This window comes from Delphinus delphis, chromosome 20 (genome assembly GCF_949987515.2).
Source record: "Delphinus delphis chromosome 20, mDelDel1.2, whole genome shotgun sequence".
NCBI lineage: Eukaryota > Metazoa > Chordata > Mammalia > Artiodactyla > Delphinidae > Delphinus > Delphinus delphis.
The window spans coordinates 57647698-57673628 of record NC_082702.1 but is presented as its reverse complement, the minus strand read 5'-3'; the positions used below and the strand labels follow the sequence as shown (position 1 = coordinate 57673628).

Sequence of the window (25931 nt, the reverse complement as noted above, 5' to 3'; positions counted from 1 at the left end):
ATCATTTTCACCTGAGAGAAGGAAGAAGCCTGGTTCTGTCCAAGAGCCCATCCTTGGGCTCAGCCCAGCCCCCGACAAAAGCAGTGCATGGCCTTCCGGGAGGGCCCCTGGGGTCAGGATCATGGGGGCCGTGTGATCTAGAAGAAGGTTCGTCCTCAGAATGGGCAGGAAGCCCATTTCACACATGGGGGCGTGGAGGCCGGCAGGGTTGAGTCGCTGGCCCAGGTTTGCACAGTTGCCCTGCCCCAAGCGCCACCTTCCAGCCACTTGCTGGTCACGTGCCGCTTCCCCTGCAGCGAGGGACAGGCCTGGCCCTGTTGTGGGCTTCATTTTGGTGATGTGCCCGCCCGGTCCTTGCAGAAACCTGCCCCTGGCCATCATCATCTCCCTCCCCATCGTCACCCTGGTGTACGTGCTGACGAACCTGGCCTACTTCACCACGCTGTCCCCTGAGCAGATGCTCACGTCGGAGGCTGTGGCCGTGGTAAGATGCCACCTGCCGCTAAGAGCCAGCCGCGGCCCTCCGAGCCCACGATGAGAAGCAGGCCGGGCCCCTCGTCTGCAAAGTGTGCTCCTACTCAGAGGGGTTGAGCTGGTGCTTTACCAAGCCTGCCAGCGGGTGCAGGGCGCTGGCTGTACGTGGGGACCCCAGGGAGCTTCAGCAGCGCTGGTGCCCAGACCACCCTGCACAGCTTTAAGTTGGCACGTCTGTGGTGGTTCCAGTGATGGTTGCTCTTAAAGCCGAGGGGCTGAGTCCATTACGGACCTCCAGCCCCACCTCAGAGGCCTGTCCCACCTTCCGAATGAATACTGAGCCCCCGGGGAGGGGATTGTGTGTGGGCCAGCCCGGGGGTGGGGGGCGGTGAGGCGCCTGCGGACGGCCAGGTGGGGCAGTCGGGGCGTCGCGGGGCAGGGCTCACGCTCAGCGTCCGTCTAGGACTTTGGGAACTACCACCTGGGCGTCATGTCCTGGATCATCCCCGTCTTCGTGGGTCTGTCCTGCTTTGGCTCCGTCAACGGGTCCCTCTTCACGTCTTCCAGGTGAGCCCCGCCAGGGCCGCCGCCCTCGGTCACGCAGGCTCTGGCGGCAGAGCGGTGGAGCGGGCGGGGCTGCGCGTGGGGAGCTGCTACGCGTGGCTTTCTCGCGTGCTCTCGGAGAGCTCTAGTTTTTGTTACTTTGAGTAATAACATAGCTGTCAAAACATTCAAGTGACACAGAAATAACGCACGTTCCTGCCCAGAGGTGACACAACTGCTGTGTCCGTCCAGGCTCTCTCGTGGGTTCACGTGAACCCTGTGGGGGGCTGGAGGTGACAGGGCCCCTTGCCAGCTGGCTCCGTGGGGGACACCAAGGCCCACGGCAGGGAGCCCGGTCCTCAGCACAGGCCCCCTCCGCTCCCCACCTGCCTGGGTCCCTCGGCCGAGGCCGACCGCCTTCCCCTCTGTCCTCAGGCTGTTCTTCGTGGGAGCCAGGGAGGGCCACCTGCCCTCCGTCCTCTCCATGATCCACCCGCAGCTGCTGACGCCCGTGCCCTCGCTCGTGTTCACGGTGAGTCCCCGCCCTCCATGGGGCGGGGGTCACTGGCGGGGCGAGGTGGAGGGTGGGCGTGTCCCTCGGGGATTGTTGGGGGCTCTGCAGAGGGAGTCTGGGGAGCGGCCATGCCGTCCCGGCTCCGCCTAGTGTCACCGGGCTGCGGGCCGGAGGCCAAGGTGCAGGTGAGACGGGCTGTAGCGCGAGGTGTGTCTCCACGTCAGGCTCTTCGCCACACGCTCCCCCGAACCCCACGGGGCGCTGGATGGTTTTTTGTTTCTCGTTCCAAAATTAATACATGGTGGTTATTAAAAAAAAAGAGAGAGAGAAACAAGAAGCAGAAACAACCTGGAGGCGTGTGAAAGCAAACCCCCCCCCGCAGGGCAGCGCGTGGCCTGTGACCCCTCCTTGAAATCCAGGCGCCTCGGCCCCTTCCCCGCCAGCGCTTGAAATCCAGGCGCTTCGGCCCCTTCCCCGCCAGCGCTTGAAATCCAGGCGCCTCGGCCCCTTCCCCGTCAGCACTTGAAATCCAGGCGCCTCGGCCCCTTCCCCGTCAGCGCTTGAAATCCAGGCGCCTCGGCCCCTTCCCCGTCAGCGCTTTCCTCTGCCGTGAGGGCCTGCGTGTCCCACAGACCACATCTTCCTTTAAGACGGGAGTGGGTGCGTGCGGTCAGCCCGCCCGCCAGGTGTGTCCTGGCGGCGGCAGCGGCTCACGGCCCGTCCCCGTGCTTGCAGTGCGTCATGACCCTGCTGTACGCCTTCTCCAAAGACATCTTCTCCGTCATCAACTTCTTCAGCTTCTTCAACTGGCTCTGTGTGGCCCTGGCCATCATCGGGATGATCTGGCTCCGCTACCAGAAGCCAGATCTGGAGCGGCCCATCAAGGTGAGCGTCCACGCGGTCCCCACGTGTGCCCGGGCAGCCAGCGTCGCTCTGCGGGCCTCCGTCCCCTCTGCACACCGGAGCTCAGGGCACCCTTCTCCAAGGGCCCTGGTGAGAAGCCTTGAGTTCTCCTGATGACTGTTTGATTCTAGGTGCTGGGGTTCGTCAAAGCACACGATAGTCACCCCCCACCCCCAGCACCTAATCCTCCTAGAGCTTATCTTCTAGCGAAAGGAGAGGAGCAGGAGTAAGCAGCTTGCGGCCCCGGGCGGCCGGGGTGGCCGTGAGCAGACTGCACGTGGGCGGAGGGGACGGGCCCCACCTTGTCTGGGGAGGGGCGCGTCCTCTGACTTTGCCCCTGAGTGAATGGGGGCTTTTCGGGACCAGGCTGCCCACCGTGCCCCCAGCCTGAGGTCGGCTCTCTGTGTCCTCATAAACTCAGTACTGGGCACAGCTGCCCAAGGGCGACCTTGTTTCTGCAAAAAGGGGGTCACACCCCTGCTGGGGAGGCCTGGTGAGCACGTCAGCTATGCCCCCGACAGTCATGGCGGAGTGAGAGGGCAGAGCCCGTGGCGTGGCGGCTGCCGACCGGCAGCTCCTGCCCTTCATCCGGTCCTGGTGGCGTGTGGCCAGCAGCTGGCGCCTGTCCAAGGGCCCCTCGCCCACCGAGCAGTCCTGCGATGCCAGCCAGGACCAGACTTCCTGTCTTGGACAGGTTCCGCCAGGGGACCCAGCGACCTCAGTGCCCTGGACCACCTTGCTCCCTGCTTGTGGGGAGCAGGCCTGTCCTTGTGGAGCTGGGGGTGGAGCAGGCATGAGGGCCGACCTGATGGGACCCTCGCTCACCCCAGGGTCTCTTGCCAAGGTGTAGACAGAGGGCGGGTTCCGGGTGTGGACAGGCCGCCTGGCAGGAGGCACGGGGGGTGCAGACAGGGGACAAGTGTCCCTGGGGCCCTGGCCGTGCTGTGGGTGCCTCTGTGGCTCCTCTTCCGGGCCCTGTGTGGGCGGGGCTGTCTGCCAGGCAGCCACGCAGCCTGTGGTCCAGTCCATCCGCAAGGACTCTCTGGGAAGGTGGGCGCCCCTTGCCTATTAGCGGGTGGCCACGGCCTTCCCAGAGGCATTGCCCAACACCACGGGACAGTGGTGAGGGGCGGGGCCGGGGGCCCGCCCTGCGATGTGGGAACCAGGGGTGCCCACCTTCCCCCACCTGGGAAGCCTGGTTGGTCCAGCTCACCCGCCAGCACCAGCTGGGCTTTGGGTAATTACTGCCCAGTGCTGGGTGCTGAGGTGGGTACACGGAGAACAAGGTTCTCAAGAGGCCAGCACGACCCAGGGGAACCTCAGGCCCTAGTAAACCCTAGAGACGCTGCGCAGCGAGTGTGGCAGCCCGGGAGGCCGGGCCCTTTTGGATCCGGAAGGATCAGCTGGGCGCAGGGCTGTCCGGGGGGGTCCATGGGAGGGGCTGGGGGGGCCCAAGGGCGAGGCCGGCTGTGGCGGGGGCACAGGGAGGGCGCCGTGCTCCCAGGGCTGGCCAGGACAGGCGGGGAGGCCCCGCTCCCCGTGTCAACTGCTTCCCCTCCGCAGGTCCACCTGGCTCTCCCGGCGTCCTTCATCCTGGCCTGCTTGTTCCTGATCGCCGTCTCCTTCTGGAAGACGCCCGTGGAGTGTGGCATCGGCTTCGCCATCATCCTCAGCGGCCTGCCCATCTACTTCCTCGGGGTCTGGTGGAAAAACAAGCCCAAGTGGCTGCTGCAGAGCATCTGTGAGTACCTCCCCCCCGGCCGCGCCTCCTCCACCCGCCCTGGGGTCTGCCCCGCCCGCCTGGCCGGGAGCGACGCGGCAGGCAGTGCCCACGGCCGGGGGTCCGCAGGGGGTCGGGGTCGGGACGCGTGAGGCCCTGGCCGAGCAGACCGAGCTGGGCATGTCGGGTGGCGACCTGGCCTACGTGTTTCAGGGTAAGGCGCTCAGCTGCGCACCAGCTAATCTCAGAACAAGGGATTCCAGAAAACCAGGCCGCTCTTGCCAAGTAACGAAATCCCCGTCTGCCGCCAGCTTAAACCCAGCCGGCTGAGGAGGAGAAAACAGGGTCTGCACTGTGGCCACAGGGCTCATTTACAAGCCTGGTTCAGGACCCTGTGCCGAGACCACTGTTAGTGTGACCGGCTCCTGCATGGGCTTCAAAATCCCCAAGGTAGCCATCCCAGAATTCTCATGGGCACCTGCCCGGGGCCCAGGACGCTGCCCATCATGTTGCTGGGGCTTTGCCTCCAGCCCGGACTGTAGTCCCTGTTGAAGAGCTGTCGGAACACACCAAGGGCCTAGAGCAGGGCCCCTCCGTTCTGAAATCTCCCCCGAGTGATGCTCGTGGAGGCTCTGTGGGTGATGGGTTCACCTGGGCGCCAGCACACCCGCCTGTTCCAGCCCCTCTGAGGACCGCGGTGGGCGTGCTGGCTGCCGGTCCTGGAGGTCTGCCAGGCGGTGGCCCAGGTGTGGTGTCACAGGCCTCCAGCAGGGGGGCCACCATCTAGTTACGTCTCTCGATGGCCCTGGGGTCTGAACCGGGATGAGGGGTGGAGCCGGCACCCGCCTGTTGCCGGGATCCTTGGCCTCACCTCCCTGAGTAACGTAACCCTCAGGAGGCCTGCAGGCCCGAGGTGCGCACGTGCGCGCACACACACGCAAATTGGGAGGTTCCACGTAAATGTCTGGCTTTCTGGCTTCTCCTACAACCTCAGGACGCGTCAGGACGGGGCGGGGTGAGCCCACATCCCTCGCTGCCCTGACCCCCCAGGCCCGGGACCAGAGGATCCCCAAGTAACTCCGCTCTTCTCCTGGCAGTTTCCACGACGGTCCTTTGCCAGAAGCTCATGCATGTGGTTCCCCAGGAGACATAAGCGATAAGATCTGAGAAGCTGCCGGAAGGAAAACGCAGAGATTGTTTTAAACCACCCACCCCTTAGAAAGCGACTCCGGTTCCATCATCCAGGCAGCTCAGCTGGGGGCCCCCACCGTCCCTCCCCCGGGGTGGCGGCCGGGCCACTGTGAACCCTGGTACGAATTTAGTCCCAGAAGACGGATGTCTGTGGATACCTCTCGAGCGTGCAGGCGGGAATGTTGGACCGAGGAGGCTGCGGGGCTTCCTGCCGAATCAGGCCTTCTCCCTTCTCACCTTTGTGTATTTGTACTTTTTTTTAACTTTATTTTATTTTTTTTGGCCGCACCGCGCGGCGCGTAGGATCTTAGTTCCCCGAGCAGGGATCGAACCTGTGCCCCCTCCATTGGGAGCACCGAGTCTTAACCACTGGACCGCCAGGGAAGTCCCTTTATTATTTTTGTTTTAACTTAATCTTAGGTCGCGTCGACGCCACCAAGATGATTATTTTTTAAAGAAACGTGTGTTGGCGGAGGGGGGGGGCGTCTTTTCTCCCCTAATGCCACCCGTAGCACGATGTGCCTCAGAGGGACCAGATCCTGTCGCCAGGTTCTGGCACGTCTCCAGAACGGAGAGGTTCTGAGAACCCCCGGCAGTGTTCCGGGCTCGGCCTCACCCTCTGGACGGTGGCCTGGACACACGCGCTTGGGCTTTGCCGTTTCTCTGTTACCGTAGATGTAGTGACTTGCGTGAAACTAACCCACGTGCTCGTGTCTCGTTGCCTTAAAGACCTGCGCTAGCTCCCTTCCCCACCCCAGAAAAGAAAGAACATCTGAATGAAAGGCTTGTAGAAGGAAAGGCCTTGGGCTGATCGACAGTGGTGCCCTGGTGCCTGCCGCGGGCAGGGGCATCCGAGCGGAAGTCAGGGGCAGCTGGGAGACCCCGGACCTCCCACCGGGACGTGCAGATCGGGGCCAGTTTGGGGGCTAGACCCGGTCACTCAGGACACCTTTGGGCTCCTGACTGTACAGTCTCTCCCTGGACACCAGCCTGAGCAAAGGCCAGAAGCTTCCAGCAGCTCCTATGCTGGGCGAGTGGGCAGTGCTGTTGCAGGTCAGGTCTGCATCGGTTTTGGAGCCAAGCTCTAGTCCTTTGAAAGCTTCACACTTGAAATCTGGAAGCAGACGCCGTGACCCCTCGTGGGCTTCTCCTCTGTGTTCCCGCAAGGCAGCTCTCCCGGGCCTCGAGGGCTGGATGGCAGCCCTGCCAGCTATCGGGGGCTGGCTCTCAGCTCCTGGCCAAGGCACTGCTGTCCCCGCCCCCGTCACCTGTCCCAGACTCGGGGAGCTCGAGTCCAGGCCTCGGCACTCTGCACCTGCTCTGAAGGCCACCTGACTCGGGGTGTGGCTCCCGCTGAGACCAGCATGGTACACCCGCCCTCCCCTCCGGAGAGCCTGTGCTCGCAGGCTTTCGTGTTTGTGGTTCCCATAGCATTTTCCCCAGGGGAGGCAGCCGAGGCCCAGAAGCTCCTCTGGCCTGGCCACCGGCTGGCTTTCCTGTGCTGTCACTGTCCACAGAGTCAGCTTGGGGAGCAGCGTCACCAAAGGTCAGATCGGCTCCCTCCAGGCCCCTCTTAGGCGCTGGCGGCTCTGCCTTGGTCTCTGACCCCTGACCTTCCCACCAGGGGAAGGATGAGACTAGCCCTTGGGCATCGAGCCTCACTGCTCAGCTGTAGCCATTTCCCCGGGGCCATGTGAGCTCCGAGTGGCCAGTCCATCCACTGCCACCCACCTGGGCTCCGGGGCCCCGCATGGTCCGATGGGCCCAGAGAGACCTGACAAGCAGCTTGTTGCGGGGGGCCAGGCTGGGCATTGAGGCTGAAACAGAGGTGGCCACGTGTCCACCCCTCCCTCTTCGTGCTGGTCAGGAGACCCCTGCCCGCCTGTAGCTCCTGACGTGTGAGGAGGACTGACGGCCACGGAAGTCTCCTCACCAACCCAGTTGTCCCGGGGCTGTAAGCCACGCGTCTAGGGGCTCAGCTCAGCGTCTGAAGGCAGAATGTCATCCAGGAGGTCAGAGACCTGGTTTTAGACTTTCTGTATTGGGGCCTCAGTTTTCTCACCTGTAAATGGGGCCCACAGCTGCTGTACCACCTGCCTGGTGGGATTGTGCCCCTTCAGGAGGAGACTGGCCATCGTAGCCACCGCAGCCCCTCGCACAGCTGGCGGGCAGGGTGCTGCCTGGGGTGCACTGCCCACTGCCTTTCCGCGGGGGTCCAGCAACCGCTGAGCAGATTTTGGCCTCTTTGCCTCCAGGGTGTCGGGGCGACACTTAGGACGCATCGTGGTCAGACCACTGGCTCTGGACGTGACCTGGCAGAGTGCAGGGAGCCAGGTGTCCCTGTCCAGACTGCAGTGGCCTTCCCACCACGTGCATCTTGGGGAAGTGGGGTGGCGCCAGCCCTGCAGGAGTGACGGGGCCCCTTTGCGCACTGAAAGGTCAGAGGTCGTTCTGAAGCGTGGCTCTCCACAGCATGTGGGAAGGCAGGTGGTGGGCCCAGGCTGTGATTCTTGGGGCTGTGGGGTCCCGTGCAGCCCAGGGCCCCCGCCCCGCCCGCCCCTTAGAAGGCAGGCGTGTCTGTTCTGGGGCAGAGACTCCACTCCCGACCACACTACTGACAAGTGTCCTGAGCGTTCACCTTCGTAGGTTACTTTTTTTTTTAAGCCACGTTTTGGCGTAACAAGTGTGCAGCCGTTCTGCTTTGTTTCGTCCTCATGTCTCACTAGTGTGAGGGATGCTGTTGGCACCGTGTTTATTCATCGCGGGAGTGGCGCACAGCCCAGCTGCTCCACGGGTCCCAGCCACGCCAGCCGCCCACCACGATGTCGTGCGGTGACGTGTGTGACTTCACGCCTCTCTCTCCTGCCAACCGCTACCCTGTTACATGCTTCGCTGGTTCGGGATGGGCAGTTCTGTGTTTTGTGGGGGGGGTGTTTGTTTCTAAAGAATTATAAGCACTGCTGATGGTTTTCTGTCTTGTATTTGGTGCCAGGTTCTGGCTGTAGGGAGGTTCCTGGAGGTGCCTCCCCGGGGTGGGGGTGGGGGTGGGAGTGATCATACGCCTCCTTGCCCAGTTCGGTCATTCATTCATTCATTTGCCAACAGCCTCCTCAAGGCCACAGGTGGGTGCTCAGGGCCAGGGAGGAGGCGAGGGGATGAGGGGGGGGGAGTTTGGGTCCAGCTCTCAGGAGGGACCTTGAAGTTGGGGCCGAGGAGCACAGGCCTGGCCTTGGGGCGACGGCCAGGCCGGGACCAGCGCCGGGTCGGGGGGAAGGGACAGGCTTCCACAGCAGCCCTGAGGGTAGTCATCACAGCCTCGGGGCCCTGCCAGCCCTCGCTCGATGCCGGCAAACTCCACTCCTCGCGGGGCCGTGCATGGCGGGACGGGGGAGGCCGCCTGAACCTCAGCGAGGGCAGGAGGCTCGTCCACGGCGGCTGCCGCGCGAGCCACGGCTGCTGGGACCAGGGGCCTTGGGTGCCCCGGGGGAGGCTTCCACTCCAGCCCCTGGGCTTGGGGCAAGGGAGTACCAGCCACGGGCCAGGTGCTGCCCCCAGCGGGGTGGGTGCCCAGGGTCCCTGAGCACCACGTAGCTTCACTTTTTGCTGGAGAAAACCTATTACTCCAGGGAGACCAGCTGAACGAAATCCCAGGGGCAGCCCCGTGAGATGCACAGACCGTGACGCATCCACTCGTGTTAAAAGTCCTGCTTCCGTCTCCAGGGGAGCAGGTGGGACACACGAAAGGGCACTGGCATCCCGATCGTTCCTTGGCCCTCAACGAGAGTGCCTTTCACGGTCACTGACGGAAAAGGGTCTGGACACGAAAGGACAGGTCTCACACCGACCTGAATGAACTGCCCCACGCGTGTGGTCTGAGCGGAGCTGGTCAGGGTCCTCTGGGGCAGGAGGGGGCAAGAGAAGAGAAACGTCTCCGGGTGGGGGACCAGGGCACTTTCGCCCAAGCCTGTGCACGGAGAGAGCAGCCTGTTTGGAGAAGGTGGGGAAGAAGGTGGTGGGATGCTGGCTGCTGGGGGAGGCCTCTTCTCGTAGTCCCCGAATTCTTGGGAAATTGCCTGGGGAAGCGGCCGGCGGGGTCAGGCTGTCGGCAGCGAGGCATGGACCTCTGACATCGCTGAGCCAGCCCTGCCCGGGGGGTTAGCCAGAACCACCGTGAGGGCGTGGGATCTCGGCAGACTGGGGATGGGGGCCAGGCAAGCGGAACTTGATTCCAGGCAGAGTGGGACGGGGCGGGGGTGACATCCGGGCCCAGTGGGAGAGCTCAGACACCCCACGACGTTACGAGGACCCTGGGGAGGAAGCAGCACCCCCTGGCGCTCTTGCCTCTGGACAGGACCCTTTCGTGCGTAGTAAACGTGTGACCCTTCCCTGGTCTCCAAGATGGTGAAGGGGTGGCCCAAGAACCAGGAGAGCAGCACATCCTCACCCCCAAAGGCGCCCCCTGCACTCGTGGGGCTGCCCCAGGCTACCAGCCTCCCTTGGGGCCCCAGGACCCTTCACCCTCCTGCCTGAACTGCTCCTCAATTTCTTCGTGTGCCCGGCCACGCCACACAGGCCCCGAGCTGCACGCGTTATTACTTCTTGGGGCCCAGAGTCTGGCAAGACCCAGATCTTTGTTCTCCAGCCACAGGGTGACTTAATTCTGCAAGTAGGAACTCAACGGTGATTAAACTTAAACGCCTAGATCACACCAACACCCTGGGTGATCAGATCTTCACAGAACCTGTCTCTACCCGTTTCACTGGAGAACACATCCTCTCTGGGTCAAAGAGGGGCACAGAAGGTTCCAGAAGCCGCTCTCCCTCATTGATCTCTGTGCAGGCTGGTCGAAGGATGGCATGTGGCCCCCAGACGGGCTCTTACCCTCACGCCCTCCCCGAAGGAGGGCTCTGGGACCCAAAGTCGGCGTGGGTCTGGCCCTGCCCACCTCGTGGTCCCAACCCTTCCAAGCCCGGGCAGGTAGTAGCCACCTGCGCTCTCTGGGCCAGCCAGGCCCCTGAACTTGGGAATGCAGCAAGTCCAGGGTAAGGAGCCCTCAGGGCCGACTGGGTCTCCCCGCCCCGGAAGCTGCAGGCTGGGCCGCTCTTCGTCTCGACAGGGTTCCACCTCATCGTCCTTCCTGCACAGCCGGCGAGGCTGGTTCCTCTGGGGAGCGAACATTTTCCCACTGCCAAGGGCCGCTGTGTCCCGGGCGGCCATGGGAGCGGGAGGGTGCCCCTGGACGTGACTGCGCTTCCCGCCCGTCCCTCTGGCTACCATGACATCTTCCAGGCTCTGAAGGTGGTCTTGTGGGACGGCCCTGCCTGGTTCTCAAGGAGCCACGGGGGCGGGGGGCTGAGTCCCCAGTTCTTCCAGTAAAGCCACTCCTGTTTTCTCTCTGGGCCTCGTCCCTTGACTCGGGCTGCGAATCCCCCAGGGAAAGAAGTGTCACATGGAAGCCAGATCTGGCCTGAGTAAGGAGGGATGTTGGAAAGGTCACTGCAGATGGGCCCTGACCACAGGACGGGCAGTCGTCTCGGGGGAGCTGGGGGAGGGGAAGGGGCTGGAAAGGGCCGGGGCGGGGGTGGGGTGAGGGCGGCCGGGAGGGGCGTGGGGAGAGAAGATCCCCCAGGCGGCCTGTTCCAGGAGGGGCTGTGGAGCCAGGCAGTGTCCTCTGGTCTTCGGGGCAGGGGCGCTGGGCTGGGCTCTTCTCCAGGCTGGCGGCTCGGTGAAGTTCAGCCCCGTCTACATGAAGTCGGGGATGTTTTCTTCTGTTGTACCTGGCATGCCGCCCCCCACCCCGGCCACCTCCCGCTGCCTGCTGCTGCCCGAACCCTTCACGGGCTGTGGACAGGAGAGCCTGGCCTTGCCCTCCTCTGCTCCCCACGAGCCCCCGGGTTATGGGAGCTGCCTGTCCCGTCGGGGAGACAGAACCTCACCCGATAAGCCCGGTGCATGCAGGTTCCCAGGGCGATGGGTGTGCAGGGTCGAAGTCAGACGTGCCCACCGCAGGGAAGCAGGAAACAGGCATTGAAGCCGCCTGATCCCTTAGGAGCGTCGGCAGAACAATAGGAAGCTGCTAAAGAAACTGGCTCAAGCCCACACTGGAGTCCAAGGCAGCCGTGAAGACCGACGAGGTGATGAGAAGGTTCTGTGGCGCTGGCTGCGCGATGCTGGCAGATGCACTACAACCCACTGGACGGTACGCTCTACACGGGTGAATTGTTCAGTATGTGAATTACGTCTCCATAAAGCCGTTACCCCAAAGAAAGGAAGACAAAGACGGACGACTCGCCTTAGAAACAGCGTGTACCACTAAGCAGGGTATGGAATGGTGGACGTGGTACGCTACGATTTTTTCAAAAAAGGGGAAAACAGAATATACAAGTGTATTTTTCTGAGTATGGAAGGTCTCTGGAAGGGTTCTGCAGAAGTCGGTAACCCCAGCCGTCCCCAGGGTGGGAATTGGAGTACCCAGAGAAGGGGCAGGAAACATGTTTTCATCTTGCACCCTTTATACTTCTTGAATTTTGAATCCCATGGGTGATTTACACATTCACAGAAACAATACTTTAATTTTTTAATATATTTATTTTTTAAAAAATTGTATTTATTTTTTTTTTTTAGAAACATTACTTTTAAATTAGCTTTTTAAAAAATCAGGGGGCTCTCTGGGATGCTGGCGCTGTTCTGTACTTAGATCTAGTCGGGTGGAAATTGATCCTGCTGCGCGTGAAAGCGTCACACGCTTTTCTACACGTGTTTTTAAATGTGCGCTGGACGCTTGGCTGCCTGGATCTTGCTGTGCGTTTTTGATGTGCGCAGCAGACCCCAGGACCCCACCCATCTGACAGACATAATGCAACACCTGCTGCATTTGAGACAAAGACCCACCTCCATAGGACCTCGCACGTCTGCCGCCGGCTGCTCTTCCAACCCTTGTTGACCCACCCGCGCCCTCCCTCTGCACCCCACTGTGATGGGCCGCCTCCCAACGGCTGGGACACTCCCAGGGCCTTTGCTTGTGCTGCTTCCTCGTGGAGCAGCTCACCTGCTGACTTCTCTTGGCCCCTCACCCCCCTCCCTCTCTGGGCACTGGGATCCTGGGACCTCTGTCAGATCCCGGGAGGTTTATTGGAACGTCGTGAGTTGCCTTTTGGCTTTTCCCTCGCTCACCTCTGAGAACACATGGGCTGCTGGGGACTCCCAGAGACACTCAGATGGAAGCCAGAGAAGGGGGACGAGCTGCCCTCAGTCCTCCCGGATGTGAGTGTGCCGTGTTCCGTGAAGAGTCCCGGCCCAACGCTCTCCAGCTATGAGAGTTTGAGCAAACTCCTCCCCCGCCGAAGCCTCCGTTTTCCCACGTGTGAGGTGGGTGTAGGAGGTGGGGAGAGTTAAGGGAAGCGGCCTCACTCTTCCCGCCCCCAAGGCACACCCATGTCTGCGCAGGACCCTCCTTCCCTTCCGGGGACCCTGAGCCCACCACCGCTCCAGGGACAGGTGGGCCTATGGGCAAACACACGCCCGTCCAGCACGGAGCAGCCAGTGGCTCAGAGAGGCCCGAGGCCTGAGGGAGACGTGCTGGGCCTTCTGGGGAAAGTGTCGGGAAGAGGCAGTTTTCTTCCTCGGGTCGTGGCTGAGCGCAGCGTGAGGCCTGGAGCCTCTGCTTCTCTGGCCGGGGCCTGAGAAAGAGGCCGAGGAGTGGGGGAGAGGCTGCCGGAGGCACCCCTCCCCCAGATGGCGCTCCTCACGGCTTGCCCAGCTGGAGGCCCCCGACGGCAGATGCCTGCCTGCCTGCCTGGGTCGGGCAGCTGGGATGGACGCTGTGGGCATGGGGCCCACCCTGCCAGGGTGGCCGCTGACCACTGTCAGCTGGGCCTCCCCGAGTTGCCCTTGGCCGGAGGGGCCCTCCTCCCCCAGAGCTAACCCTGTCTCTACGGGCGGCCAGCATCCAGTGACGACTGGACACGTCCCCGGGTGTCCCCGGTTTGGGACTGTAAGCGAAAGCTCAGCGTCTCTGTACACGGGTGCCAAATCAAATCTCAGGGGCAGAGCTCTGGGTGAAGTAGAAGGGGGTGGCTTTATCGCTTTGCCAGGCGAAGGGGGACGCAGCAGGCTCCTGCCTCGGAAAACTATGCGTCCCAACCTGGGAGGATGTGATGAGGTTTCTAAGAAGCGTTCAGAGTGGGGTGCCGACAAGGTGAGGGGTGTGCAGGCCCTCAGGTGGTCGGTCTCACCTTGATGGGCTTCTCTGGTCCCTGTAATCTCGCCTCAGGTGGTTTCGTGGCTTCTCCTCCCTTGATTAGCCAACTGTTCAAATCTGCCCTTTGGAACTCAGGGAAGGTCGTGGAGGCTGGAGTCTTGCCTACAAGAAACGGGGCCAAAAGGGCCTCGATGCCCGGATTCCCTCAGGGCCACTCGGTTTCAGGACAAGCCCGGGGCCTCCCCGCCCCTGAGCTCCCGTGGGGTCGGCTGGGGCCTCGGCCATGACCCCGTGCAGCTCAGCGGGACACGGAACACCCCAGTAAGCCTGCCTCAGAGATGCTCCTGGGAGGCCACCCAAGAGGGGCCGAGCCGGGTGGGGGAGGGGTCTCTTCCACCTGTACGTTCCTCCCCGTGCCGTCGTGCACTGGAGGAAACCTAGGGGACGCGGGGGCTGGTACCCCGGGTCACGGCCCGTCTCTGCCCGAGAGTCACGGTGTCCCGTGACTCTGCCCATTTCTGGAGCTCCGCAACAAGAGAAGCCCCGGCAATGAGAAGCCCGCAACGAAGAGTAGCCTCCGCTCGCCTGTCCATGCCTGCTTCTCTCTTTGGCTCCTTCCAAAGGGAAATCTGCATCTCTCGTCAAACGTGAGGTGCTGGGGACCCCACTGGAGACCTGGCCCGCGACAGCGTGTTTCTGCCGCTGTCCTGACAGAGAGCACCGGAGGCCCGCAGGCCAGGGCGCAGCGGGGAATCATTAATTCTGCCAAAAGGAACTAAACATCTTGATCTCAATGATCTGGGCCAGTTTAGTCCAGCTCTGTACACATTTTTCAGGACTCTGCAAGTGGCACAAATTCCATTCAGATAAATCTCCCTGGGAGCGGGTGTAAGTGAATTCAACCCTTTTGGAAACGGTAAGGCAGCTTTCACTAGAATCCATGACTCACTAATCGCTTCTGGGTGTGCACCCAGCACACACTTGCAAGGTGTGTGCAAGGCCCAGGGCCAGGCTCAGAATGTTCCCGTCACCACAGCCCAATCTGGGAACTGCCTGGGACCTCGTGAACCATCAAGGGAGAGGTTGTGGTGAGGTCACAGGTTGGATAATAAACTGTGATGAGGATGATGGCCCAGCCATGCCCGGCCTCGGCCACGTGGAGAAGGTGCACGAACCTCACGTTGGGTGAGAGAATCCTGGACCACGTGCCATCCCCGTGTGACCCCGTCCCAGAGAGTCCGAACTGGGGACACTTCGTGGAGATGCGTGGCAAGCAGCTCTTTGTACCCGTGTCCCTGGGCTGCTGTCACAGCTTAACACAACCCAGGGGCTTAAACAACAGGAATTTATCCCCTTGCAGTGCAGAGCCCTGAAGTTTACAATCAAGGTGTGGGCAGGGCTGTGATCCCTCCTGGGATGACGGGAGAGGCTCCTTCCTGCCTCTTCATCGAGGCTTCTGTCCTCACATGGCCTCTCCGTGTGTCTCTGAGTCTGTGTGCGTTTTCCATTCTCTTACAAGGACACTCTCAGGGATTTAGGGCCCATCCTAATCCAGGATGAGCTCATCCTGAGATCCTTGCCTTAATTACATCTGCAACGTCCCTATTTCCAAATAGGGTCCCATCCTGAGGCTCTGGGTGGACATGAATTGGGGGGGAGGGTGTCACCATCTAACCCACTAGAGATTCCGTGGGACTCTCTGCCCGCGTAGGACCCTCCCTGTCTCCTGATGTAAAGATCTCCAATCTGGGTCCATGTGGACGTCCCTGGTGTCTGGTAACATGTCCACTGGTGGGACAGCGGGGCCCACCCGCAAACTCGACCCGGATGGTAGTGTGCGTGGGTGATGGGGAAGGGGTGAAGCTGGAATCTCGGGAAACCTGACAACCACCCCATCTAGACCAGAGTCTTTACACTGTGGAGGAAACGACCCTCCCTGCAAACCACAGTTAACAGGGAGCCGGGGGTGAAGCAGACAGACCAGTGGGACCTCCCACCTCTACCCCTCACCCTCACCCTGCAGGGTAACTGCCTCGGACAGTGAGGGCGAGAAGGCTGGGGGGCCTGGATCTGGGCTACCACGGCCTCCTGGCTGAGACGGCAGCCTCTCAGCCTCCACGTGTCCCCAACACAAGGGCCAACTCCCTCCCAGGGCCGCTGTGAGGATCGACTGAGTCAGATCAACGTGGCTGACAGGTGCTGATGCCTGGGGACACCTGCTGGGTTTTGCGGTGCTGACCCTGCACCCCATGATATTCCAGCAGCTTCCATTTCTGGATTGGCCTCGCTTACGTTAATAAGCATTAATTCAGAACCACAGACCCAGGCAGAAACAGCCAGAGGCTGCCAGACCTCACAGCTGAGAGCACCGTTCCACGCTCTGCTCTCAGGACCAGGCATCCATCGTAGCGCGCTGCTTCCCCTCACACTCGGTAGACCCCCTGGTAAACCAGGCCAGCCTGCTGCCCAGCCTGGGAGCTCCCAGCAGGGGCTGGAGGAGCGGACTCAGCTGGGGGCTTCACTCGGCCCAAAGCCCCCCTCACCTGCTACCACTAGGGTCGGTCACAGGTGACATGCTCAGCAAGGCCTTTCCATTTGACTTTTTTTTTTTCGCTGCACCTCGTGGCATGTGGGATCTTACTTCCCCGACCAGGGATTGAACCCACGCCCCCTACATCCAGACTGAGTTCTTTTTTTTAAATATATATATTGGGCTTCCCTGGTGGCGCGGCTGGGCCCGTGAGCCATGGCTGCTGAGCCTGTCCAGAGTTGGACATCAGCTCTGCAGCGGGGGAGGCCGCAACAGTGAGGGGCCTGCGTACCGGAAAAAAAAAAAAAATATATATATATATATATATATATACACATATATCTCTATTTCTTTTTTGGCTGCATTGGGTCTTCGTTGCTGCGCGCGGGCTTTCTCTAGTTGCGGCAAGCGGGGGCTACTCTTCGTTGCGGTGCGAGGGCTTCTCATTGCGGTGGCTTCTCTTGCTGTGGAGCACGGGCTCTAGGTGCATGGGCTCAGTTGTTGTGGCTCGCGGGCATACTTGCTCCGCGGCATGTGGGATCTTCCCGGACCAGGGCTCGAACCTGTGTCCCCTGCATCGGCAGGCGAACTCTCAACCACTGCACCACCAGGGAAGCCCCCAGACCGAGTTCTAATCCCACTGAGTCACCCCCACCTTTTCACCCCAGAGCCCAGTGCTCTTGTCCAGGTATGTTCCTAGTTTTGTCTCTGGAATAAGCACCTGAATGCAGAGTTCCACAAAAGGAGGAATCTCTCTGCTGTTTCCTAATTTACAACCCAGCGCTGAAACTGTGCCCGCAGATGCTGAACCGAGTGACCCAGCTTTCTCCAGCCTGAGCTCCGCGGTGACAGGAAGTCAAACCCCGCTCTGAGGCTGGGGATTGGCCCCTGAGAAGGAGGAGCCCATCAGGTCACGCCCACCGCTCCATCCTGGTCTGTCCTGGTTTGTCCGGCCCAGGTGCCCCTCATCTGGGGAGAATCCCCACCTCCTTCAGGCAGCTTCCTCTCAAAGGGCTCAGAAGGTCAGGGAACTCTGAGCCTTTGCCCTGGCCAGGCCAGGCGGAGCTGTGGGCTCCGGCTCAGAGAATAAGACCCTCCAGGGACCCTCCAGGCAGCCGAACTGCAGCGGGCATCGCCGGCCTCCCCGCTGCTTCGAGGACCCGGCGCTGGAGGAGAGAGTTGGCCCCTCCAGCTCCAGCAGGAGGTTAGTGAGAGCGGGTGTGGCCACTGCCTTCCCTCCACGGCCACCGGGCTCCCAGCCTGTGGCTCTGTTTGCCCATTCAGCTCCCCCTCGGCTACCGCTTCACCTGGGTTGGAGGGCGCCGTGCAGCGACAGGTACCCTTGCTCTCCTGTGCGGTGCTGCTCTCGGGAGGGGCCTGCCCTCCGCGTCCCCAAGCTCTGAGCGGTCGTCATGGCTGTGGGGACACGGCTGCCTCCGTGGCACCAAAGGGAGAGGCTGTGTTTCTCAGAGGCAGCAGCTCCGTGAGTCACCACGCGGTGAAGCCACGTGGGCGCCGGCCGTGGCCCCGGGGAGAGGGGCGCAGCAGCTGCTGCTCCCGTGGGGCCGTGAGAGGACACAGCAGCCCTCAGCATCAGCCTGGAGGCCTGTGGGGGACGCAGGCCCTGAGACCACGCACCCACCAGGCCAGGAGCGGGCGTGGGCGGTGCTGCCTCGGTGTCCTGGGGCTCAGATGACCAGGAGCCGGGGGCTCAGACAACAGAAATCTATTCCCTCCAGGCCTGGAGGCCAGGAGTCTGAAATCAAGGGGTCGCAGGGCTGGGCGCCCTCCGGAGGCTCCGAGGAAGGGTCCCTCCTGCCTCTTCCAGCTCCTGGGGGCTCCAGGCGTCCCTGGCTTGTGGCCTCATCCCTCCAGTCTCTGCTCCATCTTCACGCGGTGTTCCCTCTGTGTGCACCTGAAATATAAGGACACTACTCCTTGGATATAGGGCCACCCTAATCTCAGTTCACACCCCACCTAAACTTAGCGAATTATATCTACAAGGACCCTATTTCCAAATCCGGTCACATCCGTGTTTCCAGGTGGAGGTGAATTTTAGGGGGGGTCACTGTTCCACCCACAATGGGGTGGGTGTGTGTTAGCAGCTCCTGGCGTGTCTGGCATAGGTGGTCCCGACCGCTCCCTGGGGAGCCCCGGGTCAGTCCGAGCCCTGCAGCCCCCCACCGGCACCCCAACCTCGTCGCTTCCGTGTGGGTGGGTTTTTCCAACGGGGCTCGTTCTCCCATCTGGCAGGAGGACCGTATGGGCGCCTATATTTGGATGAGCCTGCCGACGGCTGTCACCTCCCTGGTGTCAGGCGTGTTTGCGGGTGTCCGTGAGTCTCTGGAGAGAGAGGGTGACCTCAGGACATCTCTGACAGGCTGGAGACTGGCCGCCCTTTGTATCTCCACTGTGGAGCCACATTGCCAGGCGAGGAGCTGGTCAGGGGAGGACAGGGGAGAAGCGACAGAAATGTCCCGGGGCCTGGGGGATGGGCCTGCTGCAAGTGGGAAGGGGCAGAGGGTCTCCAGCAAACGCAGGGCCGGGGTCTCAGGTCCCTTCCTTCCTAGTTGAGTCTACTGCCTGTCCTCCTGGGGCCAGCACACCTGGCCGAGCACAGACGGCCCTCACCCTCGGAGGGATGGAGGGGTGCGCGCTGTGCAGAGGTTGGACATCAGCCTCAGGCCGTAAACCATCTCTGTCCTCTCTCCCAGAGTGTCTTCCTTTTTTTTTTTTTTTTGGCGGTACGCGGGCCTCTCATTGTTGTGGCCTCTCCCGTTGCGGAGCACAGACTCCGGACGCGCAGGCTCAGCGGCCATGGCTCACGGGCCCAGCTGCTCCAGGTGCTCCCGGACCGGGGCACGAACCTGTGTCCCCTGCATCGGCAGGCGGACTCTCAACCACTGCGCCACCAGGGAAGCCCCCAGAGTGTCTTCCTTTTTGAAAAATTTACTTTTAGAAAACTTGTAAACTGAGGTATAGGGAGTCCCCTGGTGGCCTAGTGGTTAGGATTCCAGACTTTCACTGCCGTGGCCCAAGTTCCTGTAAGCTGCACGGCACAGCGAAAAAAAACCATTGAGGTGTAATTCACAAAACATAAAGTCAGTCATCTTAAAGTCCACAGTTCAGCGGCATTTAGTTCATTCACGATGTTGTACAACCGGTACCTCTATCCAGTCCCAGAATATTTTTGTCACCCCAAAAGGAACCACCGTAGCCATCGGTAGTCATGCCCCGTCCCTCTCTCCTCCAGTCTCTGCAACCACTGACGTGCTCTCTGTGTCTATGCATTTGCTGCGTCTGGGCTTTTCATACACATGGAATCATACAATATGTGGTCTTCTGTGATGGGCTTCCTTCACTCAGCATGGGATGCTGTCAGCGTTCTCCCATGTGGTAGCTGTGTCAGTGTTCCTTCCTTTCTATGGCCTAGTGATACTCCATTGTTTGGCTGGAGTGTTACTGTTTGTCTTCCTGCCATCAGCGGATGGATGTCTGGGTTGTTTCCACTTTGCCACAGCGAACGATGCTCATTCGGAAGCCCGTTTTCATTTCTTTGGGGCACACACCTGTGGGTGCAGGTTCTGGTCGCCTGACTTTGCTCTGACCAGTGGTCTGGGGCCGGCTCTCATCCCTCCCTGCCTGAGGCTCCCAGCTGCCCAGCCTGGAGGGGAAGGGGGCCTTGTTCCCATGCTTTGCTAGCCAGCTGCGCCAGGGAGCGAGGTGCAAGGCATCCCTCTCAAAACGTGACGGGTGCCTCTGCCCTCACCCGCCCCGTCGCAGCCCCTCCAGTGGCATTGAGAAAGTCCCAGTTAGAACGCCTCTCAACTCTTGTGAGTTTCCTTTTGGCCGACCCGCAGTTCCCATCCTTTGGCAAAACAGCCGAACCTGCTAGAATCGGTGGTGGGGGAAGAAATTTCTAGGTTCTTTTGGCTGGTCTAAGAATTAAATTGACATGAGACTGACTAACGGGAAAAAATCAAACAGAAGTTTAATGGCCAAAACCCTCACCTTAAATATCATCTTCAGCCAAACACGAAAGAGGATGTTGAGTGTGGGGGAGAGTCAGGTGTGGGGAGTGAGGAAAAGCCCGGGGGTCCAGGATGAGGTCGTGACGGAGATTTACGTCATTGACTTCCCCACTGATGAGTGTTTCCAGAGATGTGGTCCTTTCCTTCTGGATACAGAGAAGGAGGCACCCTTACAGCCGGAGATTTCCCTTACAGATGTCAATGATTCTTGCAAAAGGGTAACTTTTACTTGGCTTTCAGAGTTTTTCACCGTGTCTGGTGTTGCCTGGAAAATAACCAGCTTATTGTAGGACTCCACAAGGACACATCTGGGGGTGGCAAATTCTGTCCCGCTGCACATCTAAGGTGGTGTTTTGTTTACGTTGTTTTTTACAGTTACCTTCTGTTTACGGCTGGTTTTCCCTTTAAGTAAATAAAGTGAGTCCATTTAAAGAAACATAGTGAGAGGACAAGAGGCTGGGGAGAAAGTGAGATGGTTGGTTGAGTTGTGGGATGACCGGGGTCTGGGAAACCCCAGGAAATCAGTCCTATTGGACCAGGAGGTGGGAGACCAGCCCACTTGTGTTCAAATGTTGCATTACGGTTCTCCCTCTCTCTCTCTCTCTCCCTCTCTCTCTCTCTCCTTCCCTCCCTCCCTCCCTCCCTCTCTCTCTCTCTCTCTTTCTCTCTCTCTCTCTCTCTCCCCCCCCCTCTCCCCCTCTCTGCCCCCCTCCCCCCCCTTCCTCTCTCTCCTGCTCTCTCTCCTAGGGGAACAAAATTTGCCATCCCAAATGTCTCTGGCCTGCGAATTATTCCCAGCTGAGAACAATAAGGCCCAAAAGACTCAGGAAGAGGCATTGATCTTCTGTCTTAGCTTATGAATTAGAATTTAGACAGAGGGCCTGTTTCAGGAATAGCATGGTCACCAGAGATTTCCACAAGGAATGAGGCCAGGTGTGGTGAGGAAACTCAGACTACAGTCGACTGTGTGTCCCGTTGTCTCTGCAGGCTCAGCAAACATTTGTTTACCAGACACATGCTTTTCCATCTCCATGTGAATTCCCTCTCTCCCCTTTGAGGTCCCAAACCACGACCCCAACATCCTCATTTGTCTTTACCTGAAGGTGGTGTTTAAGGTGAGGGCTTCAGCCATTTTGGCAAGTTACGCAGTTTTTCTGGGTGATGTTATGAAATTCTGTCTGATTTTTTTCCTCTTAATCTGTCTCATGTCAGTTTACTTCTTAGACCAGCCAGAAGAACCTAGAAGGTGTTACCGAACTGAAATTGGGTCCCCTCACCCGCTGTACCGCAAAGCCAATCTGCTGACACCAGGTTGTGGTGAAGGAAAGTGTAGTGTTTATTTATTGATTGATTTTTCATAATTTTTATTGAAATATAGTTGATTTACCGTATTGTGTTAGTTTCAGGTGGAAAGTACAGTGTTTATTTGCAGAGTATGAAGCAAGGAGTACGGGCAGCTCGTGCTCATCAGACCCAAACCCCTGATGGCCTTCAGGAAAGGGTATTTAAAGGCAACATTTGGGGTGAGGGTTGCATCTTGTGGACTCGCCTCTGATGGGTTGGTGGTGAGGTAACAGGGTGGTGTCCCAGGAATCTCAGTCATCGGCCTTCTGGTTCCAACAGGGCTGGGGGTCTCAGCATGTAGTCACCATCCTCCACCTGGGCGGGGTTCTTAGTTTCTGCAGGACTTGAAGATATGCGTCCTATTATTATGTACATCCCTTGAGGAGGAGCTAGGTTCTGTTTATTGTTTAAGCTCTCATTCCTTTTCTTGCTTAACGGCTTTTCCTTTGTTCCTGTGTCCCCCCACTTCCCTAATTAGTAACTGTTTGAGTCCGCTCTCTGGAACTCAGGGAAGGCCCAGGAGACTAAAGCCTTTTTTACAAATAAGAAACGGGGGACACAGAGGGGCTTTTGTACCCAGAGGGCCCCACGGGGCCCTGCTCGTTTTCACAGGGTAGAGGAACGTTTCTTCTTCCTCGACACTCCCTCTTCTCTTCCTTCTGTTCCTTCTTTTTATTTATTTATTTTTTGGCCGCCCCGTGGGGCTTGCTGAACCCTCACCCTTGGTAGTGAAAGCGCAGAGTCCTAACCACTGGACCACCAGGGAATTCCCTCTTCCTTCTTCCTTTTTTTTTTTTTTTTTTGCGGTACGCGGGCTTCTCACTGTTGTGGCCTCTCCCGTTGTGGAGCACAGGCTCCAGACGCGCAGGCCCAGCGGCCATGGCTCACGGGCCCAGCCACTCCACGGCATGTGGGATCTTCCTGGACCGGGGCACGAACCCATGTCCCCTGCATCGGCAGGCGGACTCATAACCACTGTGCCACCGTGGAAGCCCCCTTCTTCCTTCTGTAAAATTACACATCACAAAGTACACCGTCTGCAGTGCATCACGGGATGAGTTGGGACAAACATGTACACTGAGTAACCCAACTCCACACCAAGATACCGAACATGACTAAAAAGCCTTGAAAAACAGATTCTGGCTCAGCAGATCTTGGGTGCAGCCCAGAGGTCCTTAGGATAAGGGGTCCCTGGAGGGTGCTGTGGGGATCCAGTTGGGAGGCGCTGGTCTGGGGCCAGGATCCACAAGCCCAACCATGGACTAGCCCCTGGGTCTCACCGTCTCCCACCCTCTCCTCACATGCACACCGTGCTCTCAGCCCCAGGCCCTGGAGTGAGCATCCTCCAGCAGGTGGTGATACAGTCCATCACAGCCTGTTGGCCTGGACCACGTGGGGACTGCTATCATTTGAGCAGGTGCAGTCACGGGCACTTAGGGCGCTGGGACCTGCCTGACCAGCACGGGGGCAGCTGATGGGGACCCACAGACTCCTTTCCCCCCCCCACACACACTATTTTCAAATAATATGCATTAATATTCAAAGATCGGGAAACTTCACTTTAAAAAATGACCAAATTTCTATTTTTTTTTTGGTCTCAAAACAAAAAAAAAACCCCAAGGATCTAGCAATGTCAGGCTGTCTGTCCCCAGGGACTGAAGTGGCTGGAGCACACAGCAGCTGCCCTGGTATCTAACCATCACCTCTACCTGCCCACTCAACTCATTTCTCTTCCGGGTCTGGCCCCGGAGACATGTGAGATTTCAACTCCTGGACCATATAAAAACCATCCCTGAGAACGCAGTAACCCACATAAGGCCACCACATCACAGGACCCCTGGAATAGGGTGACATGTGCCCTGGTCCAAACACCTCTCCTCCCTGGGGCCTGCCTGCAGCTGGCGGTGCAAAGGGGCCATAGGTGTAAAGGCCCCAGATAGAAACGGGGAAAGGTGGAATGTATTGATTGCTCTCACCCAGGATCATTTACCAGGTGAGACTGGGATGGAGACTAAACTGTGTGAGCATCACCACCTCCCTTTTCTGTGCCAGTGACAGACATAAGCAGTGGATTACAGCTCTCTTTCTCTCGGAGCCAGGGTTTACCAGTCTTGGCTATCGACATTTGGGGCTGAATCACTCTGTGGCTGGAGCGGGGAGGAGGGTGACCTATGCATTCACTGTAGGAGCTGAGCAGCATCCCTGACCCGGCCCCACTAGATGCCAGGAGCTCCTGCGCCCCGCACCCCCTGCTGTGACAACCAAAAATATCTCCAGGCACTGCCAGGCACCCCGCAGATGCCATTCAGGGATTGAGACAGGACCAGTTGATTAGAGCTGGCCCAGGTGAAGCCTCTTTGCCGTCCTGCGGGGTGCGCGGGTCCTGGTTTGCATATCCGTGCTCGATCATCGTGACTCCCTCCAGAACCTCGCTGCATCAGACCAACATGCAGATCCCACGCTTGGCTCTGCAGCCCTGCCCTTCAGTGTGGAGCAGTGATTCGGAGACAGGCAAGGGCGGGCACCTGTCAGAGCAGCTCCAAGGAGCGCTGGCCCTGTTACAGCCGGTCTCCATTTACACGAGGGCCGGCCTGGGCAGAGACGGTGGAGCGTGTTCTGTTGAGAAAGAAGCCCCCAGGCACACGTTCATCTCCTCGCATCAGTGAACCGGGGAGCCAGGTTAAGCCTCCGGCGGCCTCTTCGTCCCCTCCCCCTCGCGCAGAGGCTGGCTGCCGGCTGATGCAAGAGGCTCCGGGATTGCGTGGCTTCCTTCCCCAGAGCGGCAGTTCACGTGGGACGTGCGAGTGAACCGGCTGCTGCCGCGGTCGCGCGCACGCAGAAAGCACAGGCGAGGGGGTGGCGCTGCCGGCACTCTGCTCGGCGGGGAGTTGGAGGGGCCCGGCTGGAATTCTGCAGGAGGGGGACCACGGAGGGACCCTGCGTCCTCCTGGAGCCCTTACAAACGCTGTGGGCATAGAAGGGAGGAGGGGAAGTCAGAGTGACCGTGTGTGCAACTCCCCAGGCACACCGTCACAGATGGGGTGGTGGGGAGGGGCGACGTCCTCAAGAGGGACAGAAACACCTGCTTCAGCAGCCCCGGGGACTGTGGGCGAGGCTCAGATCCTGGACGCAGTGGGGCTTTCTAGACGTGGGAGCATCGTGCCTGCAGAGAGAGGGGCCGGTGGCCTTGATGCTGCCTCTGCACGGCAGGCACGCGCCTTTGCTTAGCTGTGTGTTGGGCGGGGCCTCTGACGCCGGTTAGCTGTCCTTCGTGTCACCATTGCCTGAACGAAGAGAACCGGGCAATGGCAGGAGTTCGGGGGCTGTGCCCTTTGTCACAGGGGTGCACGCCCACCACACGAACATTTGGGCTGGATGCATGGGGGACGGGGGCGCCTCCTGTGCACCGTACGCGGTCGAACAGCACCCCGGTCTCCACCCCTAGATGCCATGGCACTGCCCATCCCCCCCAGTACTGGCAATCAGAAATGCCCAGTGTCCTGGGGGTGCCAGCCTGGAGGCCCCGAGCACAGCCCAGGGAGCTGTCCTTTCCTCCTCTGCCCAGTGGAATGTCCCATCCCGTCCCTCAGCCTGCCACGTCCACATCACCCTGTCCCTTGAGCTGCTTGGCCCTGGCCTCTCTGGAGCCTGGCCGCCCTCTGCCTGGGCTCTGCTGCCCTCCTCGGGGCTGGGCTGCTGGGAGGCGGCTCCTGCCAGACGTCCACAGGAGGGGAAGCTGGCCCCCGCCGCCTGATGTGAAGACAGACTCTCGGTCCTCTCGGAGGTCTCCTGAGAGGCCCCCAGCACCTGCTTGGGTGTCTGGAACATGGACATCTCCCTCTCAAAAGTCAGATTTCCCTAGAAAGCGGAGAAGACACGCTATGGCCTCTGTCCCGCGGGAGGCGTGGTGCTGGGGGCCCCGGGCGCTCTTTCCCTTCCGTCCCACCTGAGTGAACCACGGGAGTTGAAGAAAACATGATTCATCACACGTGCTAAAGATGGTGAGGCCGACCCAGGGCCGTCGCGTCGCGATGGGTGTAGGGCCCCTGCAGTGGGGTTTGCAGGAGCGGAGAGTGCTCAAGTCTGAATACAGCGTCAGCAAGTGGGGTATTGCGGCCGAGGAGCAGGTGGGGGTCGCTGGATGGAAACATTAATAGTAGGAAGCATCAGGGATGGTTGAGGGAGACTCTGGCTCCCCAGACCCAACAGGATTCTTGCTGAAGGCAGCCCAGGGGGTCAGACATCAGCAGGGAGCGTGGGGATGAGGAGGTCGAGTGGTCAGAAGTCAAAGGTGGGCGACTCTGGCTAAACCCACTGAGCAGGCTTCTGGCTAAAACTGGTCTCTCGAGGACATGCCCAAGGATGAGGCCTCGTTGAAAAAGTGCTCAGAGGCGCCTGACTGGGGCTTGGTCCAGGGAGAGCCCCTGTCGCAGTGCGGAGGGCGTCTGTTTCCTCTGTTACCATCGCTACTCGGGAAGAAG

General features: G+C 60.0%; 1 protein-coding gene across 4 annotated transcripts in view; it reads left to right on the top strand.

The window, feature by feature from the left end:
* The window catches only part of SLC7A5 (solute carrier family 7 member 5), a 60961-nt gene that overhangs the window by 24743 nt on the left and 10287 nt on the right, over positions 1-25931 (top strand). For 2 of the 4 annotated variants that reach the window (XM_060000709.1, XM_060000712.1), the window contains exons 5-9: positions 361-484; positions 938-1041; positions 1453-1549; positions 2267-2416; positions 3998-4175. In XM_060000709.1, the coding sequence (XP_059856692.1) occupies positions 361-484; positions 938-1041; positions 1453-1549; positions 2267-2416; positions 3998-4175 (653 nt within the window). Of the gene's footprint in view, positions 1-360; positions 485-937; positions 1042-1452; positions 1550-2266; positions 2417-3997; positions 4176-5251; positions 8307-25931 lie in introns of those variants that run through there. The other 2 variants (XM_060000711.1, XM_060000710.1) reach the window with 2 other exon arrangements.